The 26,208-nt window shown below is 40.9% G+C and overlaps 1 protein-coding gene across 1 annotated transcript in view; it reads right to left on the reverse strand.

Moving 5' to 3' along the window:
- The window catches only part of LOC139452468 (myosin-9-like), a 72,201-nt gene that overhangs the window by 2,316 nt on the left and 43,677 nt on the right, over positions 1-26,208 (reverse strand). Inside the window, exons 26-32 of the mRNA XM_071233998.1 lie at positions 24,987-25,129; positions 22,619-22,711; positions 22,146-22,252; positions 20,140-20,180; positions 19,185-19,272; positions 16,881-17,307; positions 2,439-2,598 (exon numbers count right to left, since the gene is read on the reverse strand). Coding sequence (XP_071090099.1) covers positions 2,466-2,598; positions 16,881-17,307; positions 19,185-19,272; positions 20,140-20,180; positions 22,146-22,252; positions 22,619-22,711; positions 24,987-25,129 — 1,032 coding nt within the window. The 3' untranslated portion in view covers positions 2,439-2,465. The remainder of the gene's footprint in view (positions 1-2,438; positions 2,599-16,880; positions 17,308-19,184; positions 19,273-20,139; positions 20,181-22,145; positions 22,253-22,618; positions 22,712-24,986; positions 25,130-26,208) is intronic.

Consider the following 26,208-nt stretch of genomic DNA (forward strand, 5'->3'; position numbering starts at 1 on the left):
ACAGCAAAGAAGAACATAATTAAAACCAAGGACAGATGCTTCATGTTGGTACCAAGGATATAACAAATGCCATGGAGTTTAATTCCTGTACTCTATTAGTATCATCCATCAAATACACAAACACGCAATACAGAAAGCTTCTACTTCAACTCTACAGCGTGACAACATTTCTGTGGTCAATGATTATCTTTGCGTCAACTCTCACTGCAACCAAATATGTACCATAAAAAATCACTGTGTTAAATATCATCCGAATATGCAATGTACTGAATATGAAGATTGTAACAAGATAAGATGAAGGAACAGTCCCTGATGCTTGATAAACATTGAGTTAGGGGAAATACCTACAATTAGAAAGGCGAAATACCTACATTAAGAAAGGGGAAATACCCACATTGAGAAAGCAAAATGCCCTTCTTTGAGAAAGCAAAATGCCTACATTGAGAAAGGGGAAATACCCACATTGACAAGGCAAAATGCCTACATTGAGAAAGGGGAAATACCCACATTGAGAAGGCAAAATGATACATCGAGAAGGCAAAATACCTACATCAAGAAGGCGAAATAACATTGAGAAAGGCCTGCCTACTTCAAGAAGGTAAAATGTTGACATTGAGAATATCATTCCAACTTTGAGAAGGTAATATACCTACATTGAGAATGGCACAATGCCTACTTTGAGAAGGCAAAATGCTAACACTGAAAAGGTAAAATACCTACACTGAGAAAGGTTTTATGCATACAATGAGAAAATAAAACTGCCTACATTAAGAAACAAATAAATATCAATGAAGTGTAGAAAAAACAAGCATATTCATGTTAATATTTTAAAATCATATGCGCACAAACTCAAAACAAAAGGTATATAAAAAGATTAAAACTGATATTGTATTCTTTGTAAAGATTTAGACATGGAAAGCATTTAAAGTACAAAAACATGGACACACTTTTCATCCTATGAAATGGCAGTAGTCATGTCAACTCTCCATGTTTATAACTGTCGCTCATACTCAACCTCACATCTTGACGTGTGAACACGAGGCAAAAGAAATGTCATTATGTTTCTGGTCCCCTCCTGTGTCATTTTCAATCCCCAGCCTTGAGCTCATATATTTTCAGGATTCTTAAAGGCAGGCAACACCAACCTGCTTTTGCAAAATTACTGCCTTTTAGGTGTGTAAGGTGCAGTTTAAACAGCCTTTTATGAATCGCTGCTGAAAGGGCATTCTAATGCCAGAGGCTACATTTTTCCTCCACATGTTAATGTCATGCAAATGAGCTTGCCTCCTAACTAAAAAATGAAAAATAAATAAATATAAAGCTGAGAGCTCTCGTTATTTTAGTCAATATAATTTTTTCACCTACTTAGAATGATACTAAAGATTATAGACAATGCAGAGTCGATCAGAATGAACAATGATGGTTGTCCGGCAGAGCAGTAAAGCAGCATCTATTCGTATCTGGGAGCACCTGCAACTGGACACAGTATGAGAGCACACTGTAGATCTACAGATGTCATGGTGGACAGCAGGAAAACACTCATCCAATCACTGATCATACATATCACAGTTACACAAAAACATGTTTAAAGGGTATGTTGTGGAAAAAACAGACAAAACTGGACACGGAAGTTAACGTGCATGTTTATTTCACAGGAGGACAAATGGACAGACATTCATTCATCAACCTTTAGACATTCAGTCATTCTGTGAACTGTGCACTGACTGGACAAAGATAGTTTGCCTGTGCCTGAATTATTTGGACAAGACAAAGATATACTGGTGGACATGATAGAAAGATAGTCATATCTACAAACACGTTGACATGTAATATATGACAAGACACATGCTCCAGGACAAAATGAAAATACAGACATTATTAACATGAACAGTTTGTTGACAAGACATGACATGGACTGAGACGCACATCGTGGTCACAGACGGACATCACAGCAGATTCACATCAGCAAGTTGACACCTAGGACAAAGAGAGACAATCTGTCTGCCTGCCAGACAACAGACCTGATTCAAGACGAGGTCCCCAGAAACGTCTATGGGTTTCACTGCCAGACATTGAGGTGGTAGACATTGCAACACAACATGTTTTGGTCATCTGCAGTACTTTGAAATTAAAAGGACAGTGACGTTCCAACTACTGCCATGCATTAACTTAACATTTCTTACATGGCACAGAAGGTCTCATAGATTCCCATTTCATTAAGCAGAAATATAAATAATCCAAATATTGCAGTTGACCTTGAATCCAAAATGATCATCATGTAATAATGTAGCATGTATTTTTATCATTTTTAAAAATATTTTCTTAATGGTAATGACTCATGCATTTCCTGGTGTGATTGTGACAACGTGACCACTTCTATGTCGGCAGTGCCCTCAAGCCACATCTACATCTACACTGCTACATTTCTACCCAGTCACCTGCTCTGGCCAGCACCTCTAGATCCTCTAACTACTGCAAAGCAAAGACTTGTCACTCGACTTGCCGCGGCCGTGTGGACGCAACAGCTGAGCTATCACCTTACTTGTTAATTTCGGTGGGTTCACTGATAGAATATGTTTTGGATGGGTGTTACCACGCCTGGAAAGCAAGCACATGCAAAGAGCTGGTTAAGACTTGGGTACACACAGGGGCTGTCACTTCCACTTGTACATTAGGCAATGTCTTCCCAACTTGAAAATGAAAGAAAATGCTTTTCAACAACTACTTTGGAAGCCATTCCAAATCAGGTGAATATTTATTGTATTAAATCCATGCTTTATTTAAAATTTGTACCTCATATGAATGACAATGTCAGTGAGATGCTTGAGAAACTATATGTTTCCAGGTATTATTTCATGGTAGGTTATGTAACAGTAAACATTTCTTTGGTGTAATCAAACTGTGCAAATGGTAAGATTGTATGGTATCTGAAAGTAAACAGAAACTGTTCTATGCAAATTGCTCATCTCCATGTTCAATGCTTTCCAAACTTGAAAATATAAAAGCCATGGATGCAAGTGAAAGTGACTTCATGTATTGACCATCACCACCCCTTCCAGCACGTTTTCCTCAATTAAGAGACCGGGGCCCTGTTCCACAAAGTGATCTTAGCGCAAAGTCTATGTTAAGGTTACGATAACCTTAGCGCTACGATAGCTTTGTGGCTGTTGGCCTTGTTGACTTTAGATTACTGTTAGACATTATCCTTTTATAGGCCTGTTTTCAATGGAGCGGAAGCCCATATTTCTTTCATCTTTGTGTTACAAAACATGTTACTGCCTTCACATTTTTACCTGAAAAAAAATGCTTAAATGTACACCAATGTGTCTCACCCTCCCGTGTGCATAGAGAAAAGATGGTTTAGTTCAGTCATTGTTATGGAATATAAATGTACTGGGGTGAAATTGTTTACTGTAGCTCACCATGGTTTTATCAGAGGCGAGCTCTTATTTCAAATGTTACCCTAGGATCAAGCCATTAGTAGAGGCCAGTCTCTTAATAGAGGAACTATACAGACATTGAGAGAGAGGTTCTTTATATCATGGAGGAAACGGATGGTACTGAACTCCTGAAAATGGCCTACAACTCAAGTGAATGGTATCAGTTCAATCCAACATGATTGTTTGACATGTGACTGAAACATAAATAACACTGTAACACAAGAATACATGGAATGACACCTCTTTTGAAAGGTGAAAGGCTGAAAGATGAATGAATATTAATTGGAATAAGAATGAGAAATGACTGAAAGAGGAATATCTGAAGCATAAATCCCTTGGAGATTAGTAGGTACTAAGTCACTAGAGGAGCATGTGATAGCTTTGGTAATCGCAAGTTCCATACATGAATTCCTGCAAAGATATCGCAATGCACAAGCAGGTCTTCCGTTGGCATGTATCTGACATGAGACACCTGCAATACCCTTTTACTGAGACCCCTGTGCCCATAATACCTTTCTCCCGAGTTTCCCCACTTCCATGCTATTGAGTGCCGATGACCACAGGGTTGGTTTCATACGAGTCATCAAGTGATTACTGTGATACACATGCATATGGTTATCACTATTAATGTCATCACTTTATATTACTGAAACTGACAACTTTCGTCTTTTCTCACCTGTACATTTGTTTTTACAGGTGTACCTTTAAATGAGATCTGCACCAGAAAGGCCACATTGCTTGTTCTAATAGGTGATCAACTTTCCTGTTTACTCACATCTAGTCATGTGATATAATCATATACTGACAGAAGCAAGCAAGGGTAATCTCCCAGAAAACTGATTGTTGTGTCCAGCTGTATACAGAGTTCTAAACAAGTCCACTTTTATTCCAAAATCTTGCATTTCAAAACAAATCTACTTTTATTCCAAAATCTTGCATTTCAAAACAAATCTACTTCACTTTCTTACATACTTCTGTTTATTACAGCAAGTGTATTTCAAAACAGAACTTACAGCGATGAATGTAGTAAATTATTTATTACACAGTACCCATATTTAAGGGTAGATAGTGACATATGAATACAATGCTAGTAGCCGATGGTTTGACCACACTGTTCCCTTAAGGTGTAACTTGAGTAGTTCCAGATCTACAGTGATATACTGGTATCTGGTGAGACCAGTTGGTAGGTAGGTACATCAAATCAAGATCCAGATATATATAGATTACTACACGAGTCTTCTTTCGATTCTGTTCTTATTACAAACATCAATACCATTATCACACAAGCAATAAAAGTTACTATGATGTCAAATGCCAGTTTAATTACCAGCCCCTCAACCCCTTTACCCGGAAGTCAAATCACAGGTCTTTTGTCCTGAAAGCTCAATTAATCATATTCCATATAATAACTAAACTTCACTGAAAACGATTCCAATAATTGTGCCAGTAGATTCAAGGTTTGTGGCACAGATTTTTAAACTGCAGACAACTGAACAAAGGCAAAGAAACCCACACACCAAAAGCTGTCTGCATTCCCGAAGCCCTGCTGACATAAGCTGTTTGTACAACAGTGAGCTGTACCCAATAAAAGCCAACTGTAGACCAGAACCAGGACCACCTCAATCCACCACCCACCACCTCATCCAACACCAGAAGCTCAATGCACTAGAAGATGCAGATGCTAAGTTGATGTCAATGGTTTCTTCATTTATTGTTTAACTCCGTCACTCCAGCAACATTCCAGCTATATGATGTCAGTCTGCTAAATATGGACTCTAGACCAGACAATCCAGTCATTGACATCATGAGGGTTGGTGTACAATAAGTGAGGTGCAATCACGTACAATCTACAAAGTGACTGAGCCTCATCACAAGATCATTCATATTGGGTTACTGGGGTATAATTTTCAGAAGATAGCTGCAGTAACGGTATCTGTGCTGCTCCCTACAAACAACTTTGATATTGACTTGTCGCTACACAGAGCTACAGGCTATCCCAAAGTGTTTTGCTGATAGATCCAACTCTGCATCACACTTTGTAATACGAGGGGTGTTATAAGACCAAGTCACAGAATATCTTTTGCACTTTCAGTTTTCAATATAAACTCCATTCACTCAAAACACTTATTCCATTTGTCCTTCAAGCTTTTAATACCACTTTTATAGAAATCTGCAGATTGGCCCTCTAACCACGCCTCTGTGGCAGCCTTTATGTCCTTGTCATCCTGGAAACGTCTTCCACGTAAGACAGATTTCATTTGCTGGAACAGGAAAAAGTTACTGGGGGCTAAGTCTGGGCTCTACAGTTAAATCATCCACCCTACAGCCCAGACTTAGCCCCCAGAGACTATTTCCTGATACTTAGATCGTGCAACAAAATATTTACGTATCACATTGGAAACCAGATCGGTAAAGATTTTGTATCTAAAACTCTCTCAATTATTCCAACTGATAAGCACATAGAATGTTGCATGATCGAGAATATAAGTCCCGGTACACATATTTGAAGGCAATGTGTTAGGAAGTGAATTGTGTTTCAGCTTTTGTGGGTTTACGATTCATGTTCATTATGGCAGGGTTGTTAGTGAGACTTCTTCCAATTGGGAAAACACTATGGAACTGCTCATAAGTCTGTGTAGTGGTACAAGTCAAAATCAAAATCGTTATAGGGAGCTGCACAGAGATGCGATTAACTCAGATAATTCAGCAGAGTGAGTTATTTTACATCACACCAGCAATTTTTCAGCCTTCGGGATGCAGTTATCTTGAAATAATTCAATAACCAAAAAATACTTTTGAACAAGTTGGAGCCAGTTCCTTCCCTTGAAAGTGGTATAGCTACGAACTGGTTCACTGTCTGCCAACCTGTTTCTTTATGAACAGGAATCAGAATTTGTAGATGTATCATGATATAACATTTATACTAAGTTTTCCTATAATAATTAGATCCACATCAAGTACTTTTATGGGTTATCATGGTGTAATATTTACACATTATTTCATATAATTATGGTTTAGCAAGTAATACTTATCATCAGGTAAAATGCATATGTAAAATATCAGTAGTTTCAGTTATAGCTTTTTAGATAGATGCGCTCCCATTACCTTAGGCTAGCATCTATCTAAAAAGCTATAACTGAAACTACTGATATTTTACATATGCATTTTACCTGATGATAAGTATTACTTGCTAAACTATAATTATATGAAATGATGTATAAATATTACACCATGATAACCCATAACAGCACTTGATGTGGATCTAATTATTATAGGAAAACTTAGTATAAATGTTATATCATGATAGATGTTTGGTCATCTTGGAAAAGAATAATGCTTTTACGTTCTTTCCTATTATTCCCTGTTCACATACCGGTATGTGTTGATTGTATCTGGCTGATTATTGAGAGATTATTTGGTCATTTACATGACTGTTTTCCTTACAGCTGATTCTTAAACACTAAGCATGTAAATGTTCCTTAATTGGCTTGATGATGAAGAAAAAATATGATATGACCTTTTCTAGAGGTTTGTACTGCATCCTACTGTGAAGTACTGCTACTTCACAAAGCAATATACATCTAGTGCCACCAGAGCTTTGAAACATATTTGAACTATTTACACAATATGTATATCTATTTCAACAAAAACTTTGAAATATATACAAATTATAATGTTCAGTAGAAACAATATTGTAGATAACGTTTTGAAAATTAAGTTGTGTTTAATATTTTTGTTGATTACAAATGTATGCTGAAGCAATTTCTGAGATAAGTAATAATTTCCTGAAATTTACTTTAATATTAATATTCCAAACACACACAACCAAAACAACATCAGATTCACAGTTCTCAAACACATACAACCAAACAACATTTCTAATACAACAAAAACACATTGTCAATTATCAACTTCAATATTCAAACTCCAACTTGGTAATGCAACAACGGAACAAATTAAGGGAGAACACCCATGCTAGAAATGTCATCAACAGGTGAAATTTATAACCAATGTTAATAGACAACATGAACAACGGTTAACTAGGAACGGGGTTAAAGTCTCACCAGGCACCACGCACACCTTAATTCTTGGATGTCTCAATCACCACGGCAACGACCCGACCTCTGCAAACCTTTACAAAAACACATAAATGGGTGAAAATAGACAACTCAGTACAAACTATGTGAATCCAATGTGACAGCGAGTGGAAGGAACAGGATCTCTATTTCCATCTAGGTCTCTATCTTTCCATCTAGATCTCTATTTTTACATTGAGATCTCTATTTCTGCATTTAGATTCCTTTTCTGCATCTAGATCTCTTTTTCTGTATCTAGAAAGCTATATCTCCATCTAGAACTGATTGTGGAAATCTTCACAGGGAGTTCACAACTATCTCAACTGCATATTGCAGTCACTGATACGTCCACAGACACCTGAGGCTCACATGACAGGTAGTGAGGCTTGGTGAGTCTAGTTGGAACAGCATGTCAACTTATTGTGAGAAAAAAGTCTGAAATGATGAAGGTGGTATGGAGCTGACAAAACAATAATCACAATAAGGGAAACCTTAGAAGATTTAGATAATTACTGTTTCTCCAAATATATAGTTATCAATGGTTTGTTTTTCAGATATGTTTAAAATTTCCTCCTCAATCCATGTAATACAGAACAAATACATGGGAAGATATGTTTGATTCCCAATATTGCTGCAATGACAGCCTTGTCTGAATCCTATAAGTTTGGTGTAACAACATGCCATTCTCTTTAACACTGTAAATTAAAGATAATACTTTTATTGATTTGTACCTCCCAATTTATAATTTGTAATAATCAACAATTGTGAAGATTTCCACAAGGCTACATAAGTCTATACTGGAGCCAGTAGCAGGTGCTTGTTATGAAGATTGAAGAGCTGTCTCACTAAGCCTTTTTAGCTTCAACTAGTATAACCATTTTACTATTACATATGTTTACTACTGTCACAGAGCTAAGATCTATTTGCAGAAAAAGCCCCTTGTCTTTAATGGGGCTGACATATTCCTCCAGAGGCAGTAACAGGTGCTTGTGAGGACACTCCACTACAAGTTAAAATATTTCTCCAGGGCCAACAGCGGGTGCTTTGTGTGGAGGCAATGCCATTTCCTGAGTATTCTGAGTGTCCTTCAGAAGAGCTGCTTCAGAGGAGACAAGCACCAGCAGTCAACTACACACCACTATCACCTAGTCATCATCACAGCTCACACAACAGAAGCAGTAGCTCTATTCACTAATGCAACTATTCCCTACAAATCATGCAAAATACAAAGTTAGGATTCAGAAGCATTTGTTCTTCCAAATAACTCCATTCTTTCCAAGCGACATTAGGACAAATTTAGAAGACCAAAATGGTTTTTTTCTTTTTGTACTGATGGTAACATCATGTTGCTCCTGACAAATATCTTCAAATATGTGACTGGCATATAAATACTTTAATGGAAGATTGTACTGATGGAGACAGATGGAGATGGCATTGCTAGGCATGACAAGGAAGGAAAAGCAGAGGAAGCATTACTGGTCTATTCTGTGGCCATAGAACTGCTGCAGTTGCCATGACTACACGTCTACCTACCACCACACAATGCTACAGGCTATGCTTTGGAAGCCACTACAATGTTGCACTTGTATTACCCTCATAACACTAGTGGATGTTATTCCATATATGAGATTGTGGAAGCATGTGCGATTCGTTTTTGTTTTTTGTTTAACGTCGCACTCAGCATCTGTAAATAATCGAGTCTGGACCAGACAATCCAGTGATTGACATCATGAGCATCGATCCACGCAATTGAGGTACGATGACATGCATCAACCAAGTCAGCGAGCCTGACCATCCGATCCCGTTCGTCACCATTTACGGCAAGCATGGGTTGCTGAAGACCAAAACAGTGTTCAACTGGATATATAAGCTGTATTGTACTTACAGAAGAGAGAAATAAAAAAACCTACAAGCTTTGAAGATTTATATATGTTTGTACCAAACCATGGTGAGGAACTTTCAACACAATTTTACAAGGGACAGACAATCCGTATATTTGCGTGTAAGTTATTCTGCATCTGTTACCCCCAGGTTTTATTTCTGGAAACATTTTGTAATGTTCTGTGATGTCATGAACAATAGATGATGTCATCCTCAGCTATTTGCAACATTGCACTGATACGTTGCCATGGGCTGCTTTGCAAACAATGAGAATACTTGATGCCAAGTAACCAACCAGCATTCCAAAATCATGTAATGTTCAGTGAGACGTAGAGAAATTAATTTCACAGATAACCCTGTTGCTATGGGTTATATACCCTTGTGTTATCTTCCATTCGGTTTGTAAAGGGTATCTGCCATTGATTCAGTTAAACATTATCTGTGAAGTAGTTCCTCGGTACTGGAAGCTCATCTCAAAAGTGAGCCCTGGCAGCTCAAGGCTGGGTTATATGATACAATGTGGAACATGCGGCAAATGTGGAAAAACATCCCAGACCTACCAGTCTTTTACTGTTGAATAGAATAGTATCAATATAGAATGCAAGGGATGGACACATTGTAGCCATGTGATGAGGATTATTGAGCCTGCAACGACCTCTGCATGATGTGAATATGAAGAGTGATTTGGATTTGAATTCATGATCAGCAGATCCTGACATAGTGAAGGGCCATAACTGTGCACACCATGGCACATAAGACCACTTGGCCTCAAGAACATGATGAACACAACACAAAGAGATAACCACTCATCCCCAAATCCACTAAATAGTGGAAATATAATGCTATGGCCAAAGCTTCATTTATCAAGGCTTATATAATAACAAGCATGCAAGCAATATATATCAAACTCCTTCAACCTTTACTTTTTGTGGAGCTCCAATAACCAACGAATAAAATCTGAAGGACAGTAGATTCTGGAAATCTTTTGATATTGACCAAGCTAAAAACTGTAATATTGGATGAAACAAAAATGCCAAATATATATCAACTCAATCCTAGAGAACTAACTAACAAATGTATTAAAAAACAAAAATTACCCACACTACAATGATGACATCTAAGATTGCCAAGAAGACAGAATATGACAATGTCAATTGGTTAACTTAACTAGTGGATATTTGTTGTGTGAATTTGCACATTTAACTCAACTTGGACGTAAAACTGATACTCAGGATGAGAAAAAAAGTTTACAATGAACCAATATTGTTATGAAATCTTTATAAAAAAAATATGAGATTTATTAAAATGAAAAGATATTGGTGTTTGAATGTTAATTATTGATCATATCAACCAACAAAAATGAATAAAATAATTTCTTTTTCATACAAGAGTACATTATAGCCCACCTGGTCAGTGATACAGATATACACCATCTAGGACATAACCACACCTATGTTAATACATTATCAGTAAAGAAATAAGAGACAATATACCTCTGAGAATCTTGATACAAATAGATATCTGATGTGAATGCGTGATGCACTTAATACAATGTTGTTATTAAAATGGAATTAAAACAAACAAAATTAAGGGGTTCCAACTGAACCCACAAAACTAATTATTCAACCTACCCCAAATTTGTAAACTCCCAACTGAACAAACTGTGTGGCCTGGAGGCCTGGGTTATCACGCAAACACAACAAATATCCCCCTCTATTAATGCTGATGAATATATATATTGATAAAAGAGTGAAGCTAGGTGGGTTTAGGCCTGCTTAAATATTCAACATGCAATAGATTATGAAACATGGGTTTTATATCTCCCCATGTCTTTATACACATTTTAATAATCTGACATGTCCTTGGATCATTTGAGTTGGAATTATACAGAATTTCTACAAAAGCCCGTCTTGAAATAAAGCTGTGATTCTTATAAATATTACTGGTGAACTTTGTTTTCCAAAGATATAGTTTGGATCAAAAACCACTTTGTAGGGGAATGTATTACAGTCGTGCCTCGTTTATACGGACACTTGCGTCACTTCACAATTCGTCCGTATAAACGAATTTCCGTATAACTGAAACCAGCTTCTTACTGGAAGTCTGTCATGGAAGTTTGAACTTTACCACATTTTGAGGTTTGAATTTTAAACAATAAATCCAAATTGTCCAGATCGCCTGTGTTCTCATAATAGGTAATCAAGGTCTCTATACAAGCCACGAACTTGTGCTTGGGGATTACATGTACAATAAACAAGCTCGTCTCAAACGTAACTCAGTGTCACTTGGTTAATTGACTTCTCACAAGTCAAAGGATTACCATCAGCGGAAGGATTACCACCAGCGGAAGTGTATTGTCCGGATAAGTGAGACAATTTTGTGTGCATTTCAGTGTTTTGTGTATGAAAATGACCGTCCGGTTCCGGAAACTGAATTTCCGTATATATGGGTAAATTTATATAGTCATTATTTCGTTTTGAATGAAAATCGTCCGGGAACCGAGGTTTCCGGATATCTGAAGTCCGTATAAGCGAGGCACGACTGTACATCATAGCATGCCTGCCTAACAAGGGAAGAAAGCCGTAGGTGGCCTGCCCTAGACATGTAGAGATGTTGGTGATACAACAACAGGAAAAGAAAAACCAAGGACCACAATCCATGTAGAACCGTCACTGGAACCGATGACAGATGATCCCCAGCAGCTAAGGGTATGCTGAGTTAGTGATTGAGTATGATTTTAGGCCGCTTTTCGCAATATTCCAGCAATATCACAGCAGGGGACACCAGAAATGAGCTTCACACCATGTGGGAAATCAAACCTGGGTCCTTGGCATGATGAGCGAACACTTTAACCAGTAGACTACCTCACTGCCTCACGCTGTGTTAAAACACATATACACAGGATGTTTGCTGCTTAATGTGTGATATTCTGCTCCCTTGTAATGATAACAGGTCTGGTCACATGCTATCCATAACTCTAGAAATGATACACACTGTTTCTACGAGAAAATGGATTAATGTAGTCTTTCGTTTCAATTTGAAATGACAAGGGGAGATAACCAGGGATGTATGATATGGAGATAGAAAGAAACAGCTTGTCAGTACATGTCAGAGGTCGATTTTATCTTACCTCGACGTTCTTGCAGAAATTTTTCCTGGTGGTCACAATGTATGCCAAGCACATACAATACATGTGACCGATAACAACTGTGAAACAATATGTACAAATATGTTTAGACTGTCTACAGATGTGCAAAGAAAAGATTAATATGAAGTAATGAGAAAGTGCAAGAATTATTCAGCCATTTTCTATTATCACATCCACCCCTTAGACTGCCCCCAACCCTAAACACTATCCTACACATAAATTTGGTCTACGTTTTATCGTAAAAGTAACAGGAAAAATGATGATGAAATACTGCTGAGCATCCCACAACACATTTTACTCTGCTCTGTTACAAAAGTAGGTGGTTGGTGCAAGCTGTTTGGCAAAATACACACCGACTACAAAATAGTTCTCATCTGAAGTGGTCGTTAAACTCCAAACGATAGTCAAAATGGATATTCGATGAGAAAAACAAATGAAGAAAAGAACTAATTTTTAAAAGTACTGTTAATCCTGATTACTGACTTCTGTTTGATTGTTTGTTAAGGCCTTACTCTATTCAAGCTATGTGATGGTGATATGTAAATAATTGAGTCTGGACAAGACAATCCAGTGAGCAACGATCCATGCCATTGAGGTACAATGATACAAAAACAACCAAGTCACCAAACCCTACCACCTGATCCATTCAGTCACCACTTTCCGACCAGCATAGGTTGCTGGGTACCAATTCTAACCTGGAATCCCCACTCCTACAGACTAAAAGTCCTAGATCTTACTCTTTATGACAAAAGACCACCCCATCATGCTCCTCATTACCTACCACATCCAAAAATAACAATGCAAAACAATGGGCAGGTCTCCTGGTACGGCAGGTGGAGTGAGTGAGTGAGCTGGGTTTTACGCTGCTTTTAACAATATTCCAGTTATATCACGGCGTGCCAGCTTGATGTTGGGGGAAAGTCTGGAGTGATGCAGGTCTCAGACTTTTACCACTTTGGTGAAACCCGCAAGCACGGGTATGGTGCTGACAAACCTAGAAACAATCGAGGCAAACCGGAATTCGAACCCACAATCATAGGTTTATGGCGTGCCCAAGGGACACAACTCTGCACAGCAATTGGGCCACCTGTGCCCCCCTATGGAAGGTGTGGTTAGACCAAGTTGAGGTAGAAGGGGAGTGATCAACTTATGGTGTCTAGACCAGGTCAGAAAGAAATGGAATGATTGAAACAGCTCCATGCAACACAGAAGGGAATGTATGTATGAGCTCTGGGAACAAGGCCATCAACCCAGGTGAGATACAGCATCTGTAGGACAGAATACAGCTCCATGCAACACAGAAGGGAATGTATGTATGAGGTCTGGGAACAAGGCCATCAACCCAGGTGAGATACAGCATCTGTAGGACAGAATACAGCTCCATGCAACACAGAAGGGAATGAATGTATGAGGTCTGGGAACAAGGCCATCAACCCAGGTGAGATACAGCATCTGTAGGACAGAATACAGCTCCATGCAACACAGAAGGGAATGTATGTATGATGGCTGGGAACAAGGCCATCTACCCAGGTGAGATACAGCATCTATATGACAGAAAACAGCTCCATGCAACACAGAAGGGAATGTATGTATGATGGCTGGGAACAAGGCCATCTACCCATGTGAGATACAGCATCTATATGACAGAAAACAGCTCCATGCAACACAGAAGGGAATGTATGTATGAGGGCTGGGAACATGACCATCTACCCAGGTGAGATGCAGCATCTGTAGGACAGAAAACAGCTCCATGCAACACAGAAGGGAATGTATGTATGAGGGCTGGGAACATGACCATCTACCCAGGTGAGATACAGCATCTGTAGGACAGAATACAGCTCCATGCAACACAACAGGACACTGTCTGAAGGAGGATGGTGCAAGAGATGAGGCCTTGTCAGTTGACTGAAAAGGGCGCCATGCAAAGTGTATGAACAGCAGTCAGTCACACATTCTTCAAGGAATCAGTACATAAGTTGATATACCTTGACACTCTCTATGCTTGAAGAGGGGCTGGACTTGGCCCAAATATGCAGTCTCGACATGTTTGACTTAACTTATTCAAAACACTTTTTTATACGCTGTATTCTCAGTGATGTCAATCTCATGGCGATTCAATCTGATACTGATTACATGGAGACAATGTAACAGTTTGACATAAATCATCAGTTACAATGTGAAGACTATACTGTTTCAGACATACATAAGGTGACTTGTGTTTGTATGTGTCCTGTAGATGTGGTCCCTAGCACGTGTGTATTAGTCTTCAGCTCACAACACTGCTGTGTCCACTTTTCCTACGCACACCCTACACTACACACACTGTAAAGAGGAGGTTTTAGTAGAGAACTACAAAAGTACAGAGTGCGGAGTTTACAGGTGCAATACATAGGGATTACAGAGAACGGTGTGCTGGGATTACCATCTGGAAGTGTACACAGGTAGGTTCTGTGATTATCATTGGGCAATGAAACAGGAAGGGGTTCTATTATCATTGAGCCACATAGACAGGAAGGGTTGATATTATCATTGAGCCATATAGACAGGCAGGGTTGATATTATAATTTGGCCATATAGACAGGAAGGGTTGATATTATCATTGAGCCATATAGACAGGTAGGGTTGATATTATCATTGGGCCATATAGACAGGAAGGGTTGATATTATCATTGGGCCATATGAACAGGAGGGGTTGCTATTATCATTGGGCCATATAAACAGGAAGGGTTGCTATTATCTTTGGGCCATATAGACAGGTAGGGTTGATATCATCATTGGGCCTTGTTATGACAGGAAGGGTTCCTATGATCACTGGGCCATATAGACAGGAAGGGTTACTATTATCATTGGGCCTTGTTATGACAGGAAGGGTTACTATTATCATTGGGCCATATAAACAGGAAGGGTTGCTATTATCATTGGGCCATATAGACAGGAAGGGTTCGTATGATCACTGGGCCATATAGACAGGAAGGGTTACTATTATCATTGGGCCTTGTTATGACAGGAAGGGTTACTATTATCATTGGGCCTTGTTATGACAGGAGGGGTTGCTATTATCATTGGGCCATATAGACAGGAAGGGTTACTATTATCATTGGGCCTTGTTATGACAGGAAGGGTTGATATCATCATTGGGCCATATGAACAGAAAGGGTTACTATTATCATTGGGCCATATAAACAGGAAGGGTTGATATTATCATTGGGCAATATAAACAGGAAGGGTTCCCATTATCTTTGGGCCATATAGACAGGATGGGTTGATATCATGATTGGGCCATTTTTTTTTTATAAACAGGAAGGGTTGATATCATCATTGGGCCATATGAACAGGAAGGGTTACTATTATCATTGGGCCATATAGACAGGACGGGTTGATATCATGATTGGGCCATTTTTTTTTATTAACAGGAAGGGTTGATATCATCATTGGGCCATATGAACAGGAAGGGTTACTATTATCATTGGGCCATATAGACAGGAAGGGTTGATATTATCATTGGGCCATATAAACAGGAAGGGTTCCTATTATCTTTGGGCCATATAGACAGGAAGGGTTGATATCATCATTGGGCCATATGAAAAGGAAGGGTTGATATCATCATTGGGCCATATGAACATGAAGGGTTACTATTATCATTGGGCCATATAAACAGGAGGGATTGCTTTTATCATTGGGCCATATAGACAGGAAGGGTTGATATTATCATTGGGTCATATAGACAGGAAGGGTTGCTATCATAATTGGGCCTTGTTATGACAGGAGGGGTTGCTGTATAGACAACCCTATATAAACAGGAAGGAGTTCTATTATTATAACAGGGAGGGGTTTCTGTAATTGTGATGTAGCTGTCATTGTCTGGCTCTCATCAGGCAAAGCATAAAGGGCCAGGTTTGTATCAATATCAAAGGGCTGTGTCAACAGAAAGTTGTGTGCCAATGGTAGGGTTGTGTCTACAGGAAGGTGCAAGACCTGGACTAGGTTAGTGAACACACATCACCGGATACAGAACTGAATTTACATATTTCATAAAGTCAAGATAGTTATTTCTTAAAACCTGAATACATTAACAAAACAATGGAACATTTTTTATCAATGAAAAAAAGTAATAGCTATGACCAACCCATACATGACCCTTTCCATAATGGGCTGACAACATGTTGCCAAGAAACAAATCAAACCATGACTATCCAAACCCAGCAATAATCAATTACCAGCCATAACCTTTCAATTCTTTGAATTTCAGAATTCCTCATCAGGTCCCCCATACAGGAAATGGGTCACATATAGACTTTCCTTTCCAACATTCCGGCATCTGCTGCAGATACTCACTTCTGTATGAGAGCATTGATGTCCTTCTGCTCCTGGGTGTCCTGCAGATTACCCTGTCCCTCCCCTGCCTCGGCTCCACTAGTGGCTCCTGGCTCCAGGCCGCCCTGTGGCCGTGAGGCTCCAGCCACCACCTCCTGCCTCACTTTGGGTTTGGGGAGCGTTGGCGGAGGTGGCCCCTTGGATCCTGACCGTCCCACTCCTAGTCTGTTGAATCCCGTCTGGTCTGATGCTGAGGGTGTTTTGCTGTCGGGGACTTTGGGGGTTGTGAGGGTGACTCCCTTACCCCTGAACCCTAATCTTCCTGTAGTGAAGGAAAATGGTTTCACTTTTTTCTCGGGCTCCTCGGTTGTGGCATCGCTGTGACTTCGATACTTTGAAATCAAACTCTGCAGTCGACCAGAACCTTCAGTCGATGATTTCTCTGGCTCTGGGAAGAAACGGAATACAAGAGAATTTTTTGAGGAAGCCTTGCTTTAACATTTGGAAAATATTTGGAGCACTCATAGTTTGTTTAAAACTTTACCATTATGGTGAAAATGACCCATTTTCAAATTTTATCCCATATATACTTTTCACAGGTAAGATTAGGTAATATACAACTATTACATGATTCCATATTAAGCTGTACTGTAATATTCATAATGAAGATGCTCCTTGAAATTTTCAATCAACTTATCATTACACACTTCCGTATCATAAAATTATACGAATAAAACCTTAATAAAACATACATTATTTCATGAGACTAGCACTCCTCTCAGCAACATTGACAAGAAATATACAATTAGATTCAAAGAAACAATATTCTAAAGACCTCAAGTTGAACATGAATACAGAAGTCATCAGCAAAGAAAAGCATCCTCACCCAAATCTGACAATAGAACCAAAGCAATAAAATTAACATAAAAAGGCAAAACTAAAATAGTAAATTCAAATTATAAAAAAACCTACCCACCCCCAACCTCTACTGATGTGACACATGGTGATGTGCTCATTAGAATCAATTGGAACTGTCAGAGAAACTGTGCATGTTAGAAACAACTGTCATGCAAAGAGTGCTAATTCTTGATACACAATGTCTGTCTGTCTGTCTGTCTGTCATGTTGAAGCTGTGATGTAGTTTCTGTGATATCAAGGACAACCTCTATAGCCACAGCTTACAACAACTAGCACTACGACAGCCTATGTTAAAGTAAGGGAGCTTGGACATTTTGTGGAACTGAGCCCTGGGTGCGATTGTACAAAACAAGCTTAGTGCTACAACTGCCGTAAGTCTATCCAAAGGTATGGAAGTTACAATCACCTTAGTGCAAAGATAGCTTTGTACAACGGCACCCAGGGTCACAAAAATGATCTTAGCACTACAACTATCATAAACCTATGTTCAAATATAGGAATTATGACAGTCGTAGTAATTGCCCAGTACTAACTAAAGCACATAGAATTACTACCGAAATTCAATTTAAAGCATGTGAATCACAACAGTCTTAGTCTTACGATCACTGTGTGCATATGGGTCAGGTCATTAAAAAGTGTAACTATCAGGAACTGATGAAGAGATTTTACCTGAAAAGACACTAATATGGCAAACGTATCCTAAATACCCGATATAGGTTTATATATTGACATAGATATGGGTACAGAGTTGTAGAAAGATAGTCACTTTGATAGACAGTAAACTAACGTTTATAACGAACACACTTATAACAAACTGACGGATATAACTAACTACCCGTCCATGTGCTGTATATAGGCTGAATATATGCTTATAATGAACTATGATTATAACGAACTACAATTAGTGATTCCTTTGGGTTCGTTATAACCGTAGTTTACTGTAGATGCTGATAGTTGAAGACAGATGTAAATATGTTGTTGAAACTTCATGTTCTAGACTAGGATTATGAAAGCTAACCTTAAAGTGGGGAGAATGCCTGGCTGTGACAGACAGTTACAGAAGAACATGGCAAGAGAAAGTCAAAATTAAGAAATCTTTATAAGCATAAGAAAACTTACTTATCATACTGTAACCAATATACTGTCAAAGAAATGACTGATAATTCAAACCTCCATGAGAATTCTTAATTAATAACCTGATGTGAAATATTATCTGCAGACAGAAAGTCCAAACGACAGTGCCGTACTCCGTGATACTTACACACAGGTGAGAGAACAGAACAGTGCTCCCCTCCCTCTAACACACACACTAGCCAACACGGCAGCCTGCAACTGGACACAACCAACATCTTTACTTACTGAAAAAGAACTGGGCACCATACAATCCTGTCGCAGGGTTGAGTTTACCTTGCTCACTAGGGGGCGCTGGCTTGGCCTCCAGGAACTTCTTACTAAGAAGAGGATCGGTTTGAATCACTCTTGGAACCGAACTTTCCTGGAATATAGACAAAACTTCATGAGACCTCAATCTTTTGGCTTTCCATGAGGAGATCTTGGTGACACTGTATCGTCACTACTTCATGGTCTTGTATACTCCATCGCCTGTTAATACATGTAGCAGCTGGGCATTGTAGTCGTGAGACATTCTTTTTTCAGAAGGCTTATGAGTGAGTGAGTGAGTTAGGTTTAACACTGCTTTTAACAGTATTCCATGGCCAGTTATATCACGGTGTGTCAGCTTTATGTGGGAGGAAAGCCCTCAGTGATGCAGGTCTGAAACTTTTACCACTTCAGTGAAACCCACGAGCACGGATATGGTGCTGACAAGCCTAGAAACATAATCGGGGTGAACCGGGTGAACCCCCAACCATAGGTTTCTGTCGTGCCCAAGGGACGCAACTCTGCACAGCGCCTTGGACGACTGGGCCACCCGTGCCCCATTAAGGCTAATGTACTGAGGCCATTTATAACTCATGGACATCATATGAGCCTCTCTGGGCAGAGGCTCTACCACTAGACTACAGAAGCAGGCTGGTCAATGGGAGGGACATGGAAGGGACATAACTTGTAATAGCCACTGGTGGCGTTACAATCGAGCCATGAAATTCCGGCCCAGTTCATCAATGGTGGAAACTTGGACTTTGACAGTCAGTAAACTCCCTTGTCTCGAGAGAAGATGTGGCCACACAGGAGAGGATGTGTTTGAGGAAGACAGCAACAGCTGTCCTAGAAGTAGCTGTATCATAGCATAGTAAACAAGTGAAGGACATAATAACATTTCTGAACACTTGACATGAGAAAAATCTCGATGAAATTGTAAAATTCAGGGTTTCGTAACCTTGGCAACCTGGGTATCTCTCACCTTCTTCTTCAGAGCATCCTGCAGCTCCTCCTGGAGGGACCCTGTGGAACCAGAAACAAGTGAACATTCTCGTGAGTTTCACTGAGGACCACTGTAGACACGATACAATTGTTTGTTTCCTGTTTAACGCTGCACTCAGCAATATTCCAGCTAAATGACAGTGGCCTGTAAATAATCAAGTCTGGACCAGACATTCCAGTGACTGATATTGGGAGCAACGATCTATGCACGGATCCATTGAGATACCTCCTACTACAAGCATATGTTGCAGGGGAATAAATCTAACCCCGAAGTGTTACTGTATGACAAAGGCTCAACAAATATAACTTTCAACAGGGCTTTTCAACCATTTTCACAAACAAATTTTCTGCTGAAGCCATCAAACCATGTTGGAGAAGACGTCTTAAATATTAAGGTGTATGGACCACCTCGACGATGGACAAATTGCATTGACAAAGACTCACATTGCCTTTAAGGCCAGGGGAGCTAAAAATATGCAATTGATCACTTATTCCAGAAACACTTTAAGCATTATTTTTCTTTCATTTACTCATTTCTCATTTTACCCTCAAAAGCAATGAAATACATTTTGCTGTTATTTGTATTGGTTTTAAAAAAATATATCTGCAAATCAAGCAAATTAATACAACAAAATTGTAAAGCTCTTGTACACTCCAACAAATACTGATGTTATTCCTACAGCTGGAACACACACTATATATATTCACTTCAAATGTTAGTAACTATTTCAACAATAATTGTGCTAACCTGATCTGGCAGAATTATCTCCCTTTGCCCACTTGAACTTTTCTAATGGAAGAGATCCAAAATCGAAAAAGTGCATGGGTTTTCACTCTGGTGACAATATTACAGGATGGCTTGTTGTCAAGGCTGAGAGAAGATATATTTTGCCCCAGTGTCAAGCAGAAAAATGTGAAACAGAATGTTTATTATTTAATGGATATGCAGCTAAACTGGTTTATATGTCCTCATAAAATTGAAAGAAAAAAAGTTTCAATGTAAAGCAAGTTCATTCTAAAATTAGTTCTAGTGTATCTCTGGGCACTAAGCACTATCAGATCTGCATACATCTACCTGTTCCCAATCATCTGGAGAATCTCCAGATGCTGTCTCATTTTGAAAAATCTACTATTTGTTATATATACCCAAACATATCCCCAAGCCCACAGATGCCTACCAAAAACCTTTAACAAACAAAACCTTGACCCCTGACCTATCAATCCAATCCTTATCTCCACTCAAACACCCCAACCCGACCCTGACTCTCCCCAACTCCACCCTGACTCTCCCCGACCCCACATTGACTCTCTTCTTCCCAACCCTGACTCTCCCTGACCCAACCCTGACTCTCCCCAACCCAACCCTGACTCTCCCCAACCCCACCCTGACTCTCCCCAACCCCACCCTCTCTCTCTCCAACCCAACCCTGACACTCCCCGACCCAACCCTGTCTCTCCCTAACCCCACCCTGACTCCCCTCAACCCCACGTAACTCTACCTGACCCCACCCTGACTCCCCTCAACCCCACCCTGACACTCCCCAACCCCACCCTAACTCTCCCTGATTCTCCCCAACCCCACCCTGACTCTCCCAAACCCCACCCTGACTCGCCCCACCCCATCCTGACTCTTCCCAACCCCACCCTGACTCTCCCCGACCCCACCCTGACTCTCCCCAACCCCACCCTGACTTTCCCCAACCCCACCCTGACTCTCCCCAACCCCACCCTGACTGTTTCCAACCCAACCCTGACTCCCCTCAACCCCACCCTAACTCTCCCCAACCCCACCCTGACTCCCTTCAACTCCACCCTAACTCTACAGGACCCCACCCTGACTCTCCCCGACTCCCCTCAACCCCACCCTGACTCTCCCCGATTTTCCTCAACCCTGACTCTCTCAAATTCTCCTCCCCCCTCCCCCCCCGTGGTTCTCTCCAACCCCATCTGTGCTGTTAGTAGTATGGTGAGACAAAGCAACTGTACTTGGTGCAGTGTTAGATGCAGGCTTTGCTGAGCCGGACACGGCAGGCGACACAAACTTAGGCAGTTTACTTCCACGCGTCAGCCGGACAGTGTTACCTGAGTCCAATCTGAGGAAAAACAAACCTCATCAGTCACTTTAATGTCTTCAGTTTACATTCATCACAATTATCTGATTTACACTTTAAAAATGAAAATCATACTTTCCAGACAATAGGATACAATTTCGCTATATTATGCAGAACTAGCAAGTTAATATCATTATCTCTGAACATATAGCTGTAATAATGCCAAGTGCAAACAAACAACACCCACACCCACACTGAACAACATTGAGTCCCAAATAAAACAATGCTATTCATTTGTTTTGTCAATGTGTTTATCATTAATGATTCTCCATGTCTATCATAATGATTAAACAGATTAAATCTATTTTGTCATAATTCTCAAAGCTGTGTTGTCAAAGTAACACCTACTCATCATGCTGGCTGCCCTTGTTCTGTTTCAGACTCTTATTCTGCTTCTCCAAGTCCTCCACCAGCTTTCGAAGGTCACTGATCCCGTTATCCCTGGAACAGAGGAGAAGTTAAGGTACAGATCCCGTGATCCCTGGAACAGAGGGGAAGTTAAGGTACAGATCCCGTGATCCCTGGAACAGAGGGGAAGTTAAGGTACAGATCCCGGGATCCCTGGAACAGAGGGGAAGTTAAGGTACAGATCCCATGATCCCTGGAACAGAGGGGAAGTTAAGGTACAGATCCCGGGATCCCTGGAACAGAGGGGAAGTTAAGGTACAGATCCCATGATCCCTGGAACAGAGGGGAAGTTAAGGTACAGATCCCATGATCCCTGGAACAGAGGGGAAGTTAAGGTACAGATCCCGTGATCCCTGGAACAGAGGGGAAGTTAAGGTACAGATCCCATGATCCCTGGAACAGAGGGGAAGTTAAGGTACAGATCCCGTGATCCCTGGAACAGAGGGGAAGTTAAGGTACAGATCCCATGATCCCTGGAACAGAGGGGAAGTTAAGGTACAGATCCCGTGATCCCTGGAACAGAGTGGAAGTTAAGGTACAGATCCCATGATCCCTGGAACAGAGGGGAAGTTAAGGTACAGATCCCGTGATCCCTGGAACAGAGGGGAAGTTAAGGTACAGATCCGTGATCCCTGGAACAGAGGGGAAGTTAAGGTACAGATCCCGTGATCCCTTGAACAGGGGAAGTTAAGGTACAGATCCCGTGATCCCTGGAACTGAGGGGAAGTTAAGGTACAGATCCTGTGATCCCTAGAACTGAGGGGAAGCTAAGGTACAGATCCTGTGATCCCTGGAACAGAGGGGAAGCTAAGGTACAGATCCCATGATCCCTGGAACTGAGGGGAAGTAAAGGTACAGATCCCATGATCCCTGGAACAGGGGAAGTTAAGGTACAGATCCCGTGAGCCCTGGAACAGGGGAAGTTAAGGTACAGATTCCGTTATCCCTGGAACAGAGGAGAAGTTAAGGTACAGATCCCGTGATCCCTAGAACTGAGGGGAAGCTAAGGTACAGATCCTGTGATCCCTGGAACAGAGGGGAAGCTAAGGTACAGATCCCATGATCCCTGGAACTGAGGGGAAGTAAAGGTACAGATCCTGTGATCCCTGGAACAGGGGAAGTTAAGGTACAGATCCCGTGAGCCCTGGAACAGGGGAAGTTAAGGTACAGATCCCGTGATCCCTGGAACAGAGGGGAAGTTAAGGTACAGATCCCATGATCCCTGGAACTGAGGGGAAGTTAAGGTACAGATCCTGTGATCCCTGGAACTGAGGGGAAGCTAAGGTACAGATCCTGTGATCCCTGGAACAGAGGGGAAGCTAAGGTACAGATCCCATGATCCCTGGAACTGAGGGGAAGTTAAGGTACAGATCCCGTGATCCCTGGAACAGGGGAAGTTAAGGTACAGATCCCGTGATCCCTGGAACAGAGGGGAAGCTAAGGTACAGATCCCGTGATCCCTGGAACAGAGGGGAAGCTAAGGTACAGATCCCGTGATCCCTGGAACTGAGAAGTTAAGGTACAGATCCCGTGATCCCTGGAACAGAGGGGAAGCTAAGGTACAGATCCCGTGATCCCTGGAACAGAGGGGAAGCTAAGGTACAGATCCCATGATCCCTGGAACTGAGGGGAAGTTAAGGTACAGATCCCGTGATCCCTGGAACAGGGGCAGTTAAGGTACAGATCCCGTGATCCCTGGAACAGAGGGGAAGCTAAGGTACAGATCCCGTGATCCCTGGAACTGAGGAGAAGTTAAGGTACAGATCCCGTGATCCCTGGAACTGAGGGGAAGTTAAGGTACAGATCCCATGATCCCTGGAACTGAGGGGAAGCTAAGGTACAGATCCCGTGATCCCTGGAACAGAGGAGAAGTTAAGGTACAGATCCCATGATCCCTGGAACAGAGGGGAAGTTAAGGTACAGATCCCGTGAACCCTGGAACAGAGGGGAAGTTAAGGTACAGATCCCGTGATCTCTGGAACAGAGGGGAAGTTAAGGTACAGATCCCGTTATCCCTGGAACAGAGGGGAAGTTAAGGTACAGACCCCTGGAAGGGAGTCGGGGGAGCAGTCATGATTTGGATCCTGGAGCAGGGGGGAAGATAATAGAAAAGCTATGGGCCAACGTTCCTAGTAACTAGTAATTGTTACAGTTTCCAAGGCAGAAATTGCCATTTCCAACATTTATTCATAACTTGCACCAAACTTTCAATCACCATGACCAAAATGCACTTGCTCCAAGTGATACTTCTGCTACATTCCTTTACGTTATGTGCAAATTGTCCGAGATCTCTGCATCCACTACCCACTTGAGATCCAGCTCCTCCTTTGTCTTCCTCAGCTCTTTCTCCAGAGACAGGATCTCCCGGTCCTTCCTCTCAATCTCCTCCATAAGTTTGTGGAGTTCCCCTCTCATCTGGTGTAGCTCCTCCCCCACGTCCTCCAGTGACTCCTGCAGCAACATCGACAATCAGCAACTCCAACAGCAACAACACGACAATAAGCAACTCCTTCAACAATCAGCAACACCTGGGGTACAACACTAATGACTCATCCCTCACCACACTGCTCCACACAGAGGACCCTTGCTTCTTGGATGTAAAGAATCATAAATGGACAGGTGCACATGCATTTCAATAAAAAAAAACTAAAGGAAATAATAAACAGTAAAATGTAAATATTTTGTGATAGTGAAATTTTATGTGCATGATTTCTTGTGAAAATAATGGAAGACTCACATGCCCCCTATACAGCCAACATCATTCTTCGTTCAACATCCAAGTTCCATCTATGAGCCTCTCCACTCATCACCCCAACCTAATCCATCTACCTTCCATTCATTACCCGGGGCGGTCGGGTAGCCTAGTGGTTAAAGCGTTCGCTCGTCACGCCGAAGACCCGGGTTCGATTCCCGACATGGGTACAATGTGTGAAGCCCATTTCTGGTGTCCCCCGCCGTGATATTGCTGGAATATTGCTAAAAGCGGCGTAAAACCAAACTCACTCACTCCATTCATTACCCAACCAATCCATCTACCTTCCAATCATCATCCCAACATAATCCATCTACCTTACCTTCCATTCATTACCCAACCAATCCATCTACCTTCCAATCATCATCCCAACATAATCCATCTACCTTACCGTCCATTCATTACCCAACCAATCAATCTACCTTCCATTCCATTCATCAACCCAACCCAATCCATCAACCTTCCATTCATTACCCAACCAATCCATCTACCTTCCATTCCATTCATCACCCAACCAATCCATCTACCTTCCATTCCATTCATCACCCCAACCCAATCCATCTACCTTCCATTCATTACCCAACCAATCCATCTACCTTCCATTCTATTCATCACCCCAACCCAATCCATCAACCTTCCATTCATTACCCAACCAATCCATCTACCTTCCATTCCATTCATCACCCCAACCTAATCCATCTACCTTCCACTCATTACCCAACCAATCCATCTACCTTCCATTCCATTAATCACCCCAACCCAATCCATCTACCTTCCA

The sequence above is a fragment of the Haliotis cracherodii genome, unplaced genomic scaffold (genome assembly GCF_022045235.1).
Source record: "Haliotis cracherodii isolate W230 unplaced genomic scaffold, xgHalCrac1.p SCAF_1, whole genome shotgun sequence".
Taxonomy (NCBI): Eukaryota; Metazoa; Mollusca; class Gastropoda; order Lepetellida; family Haliotidae; genus Haliotis; species Haliotis cracherodii.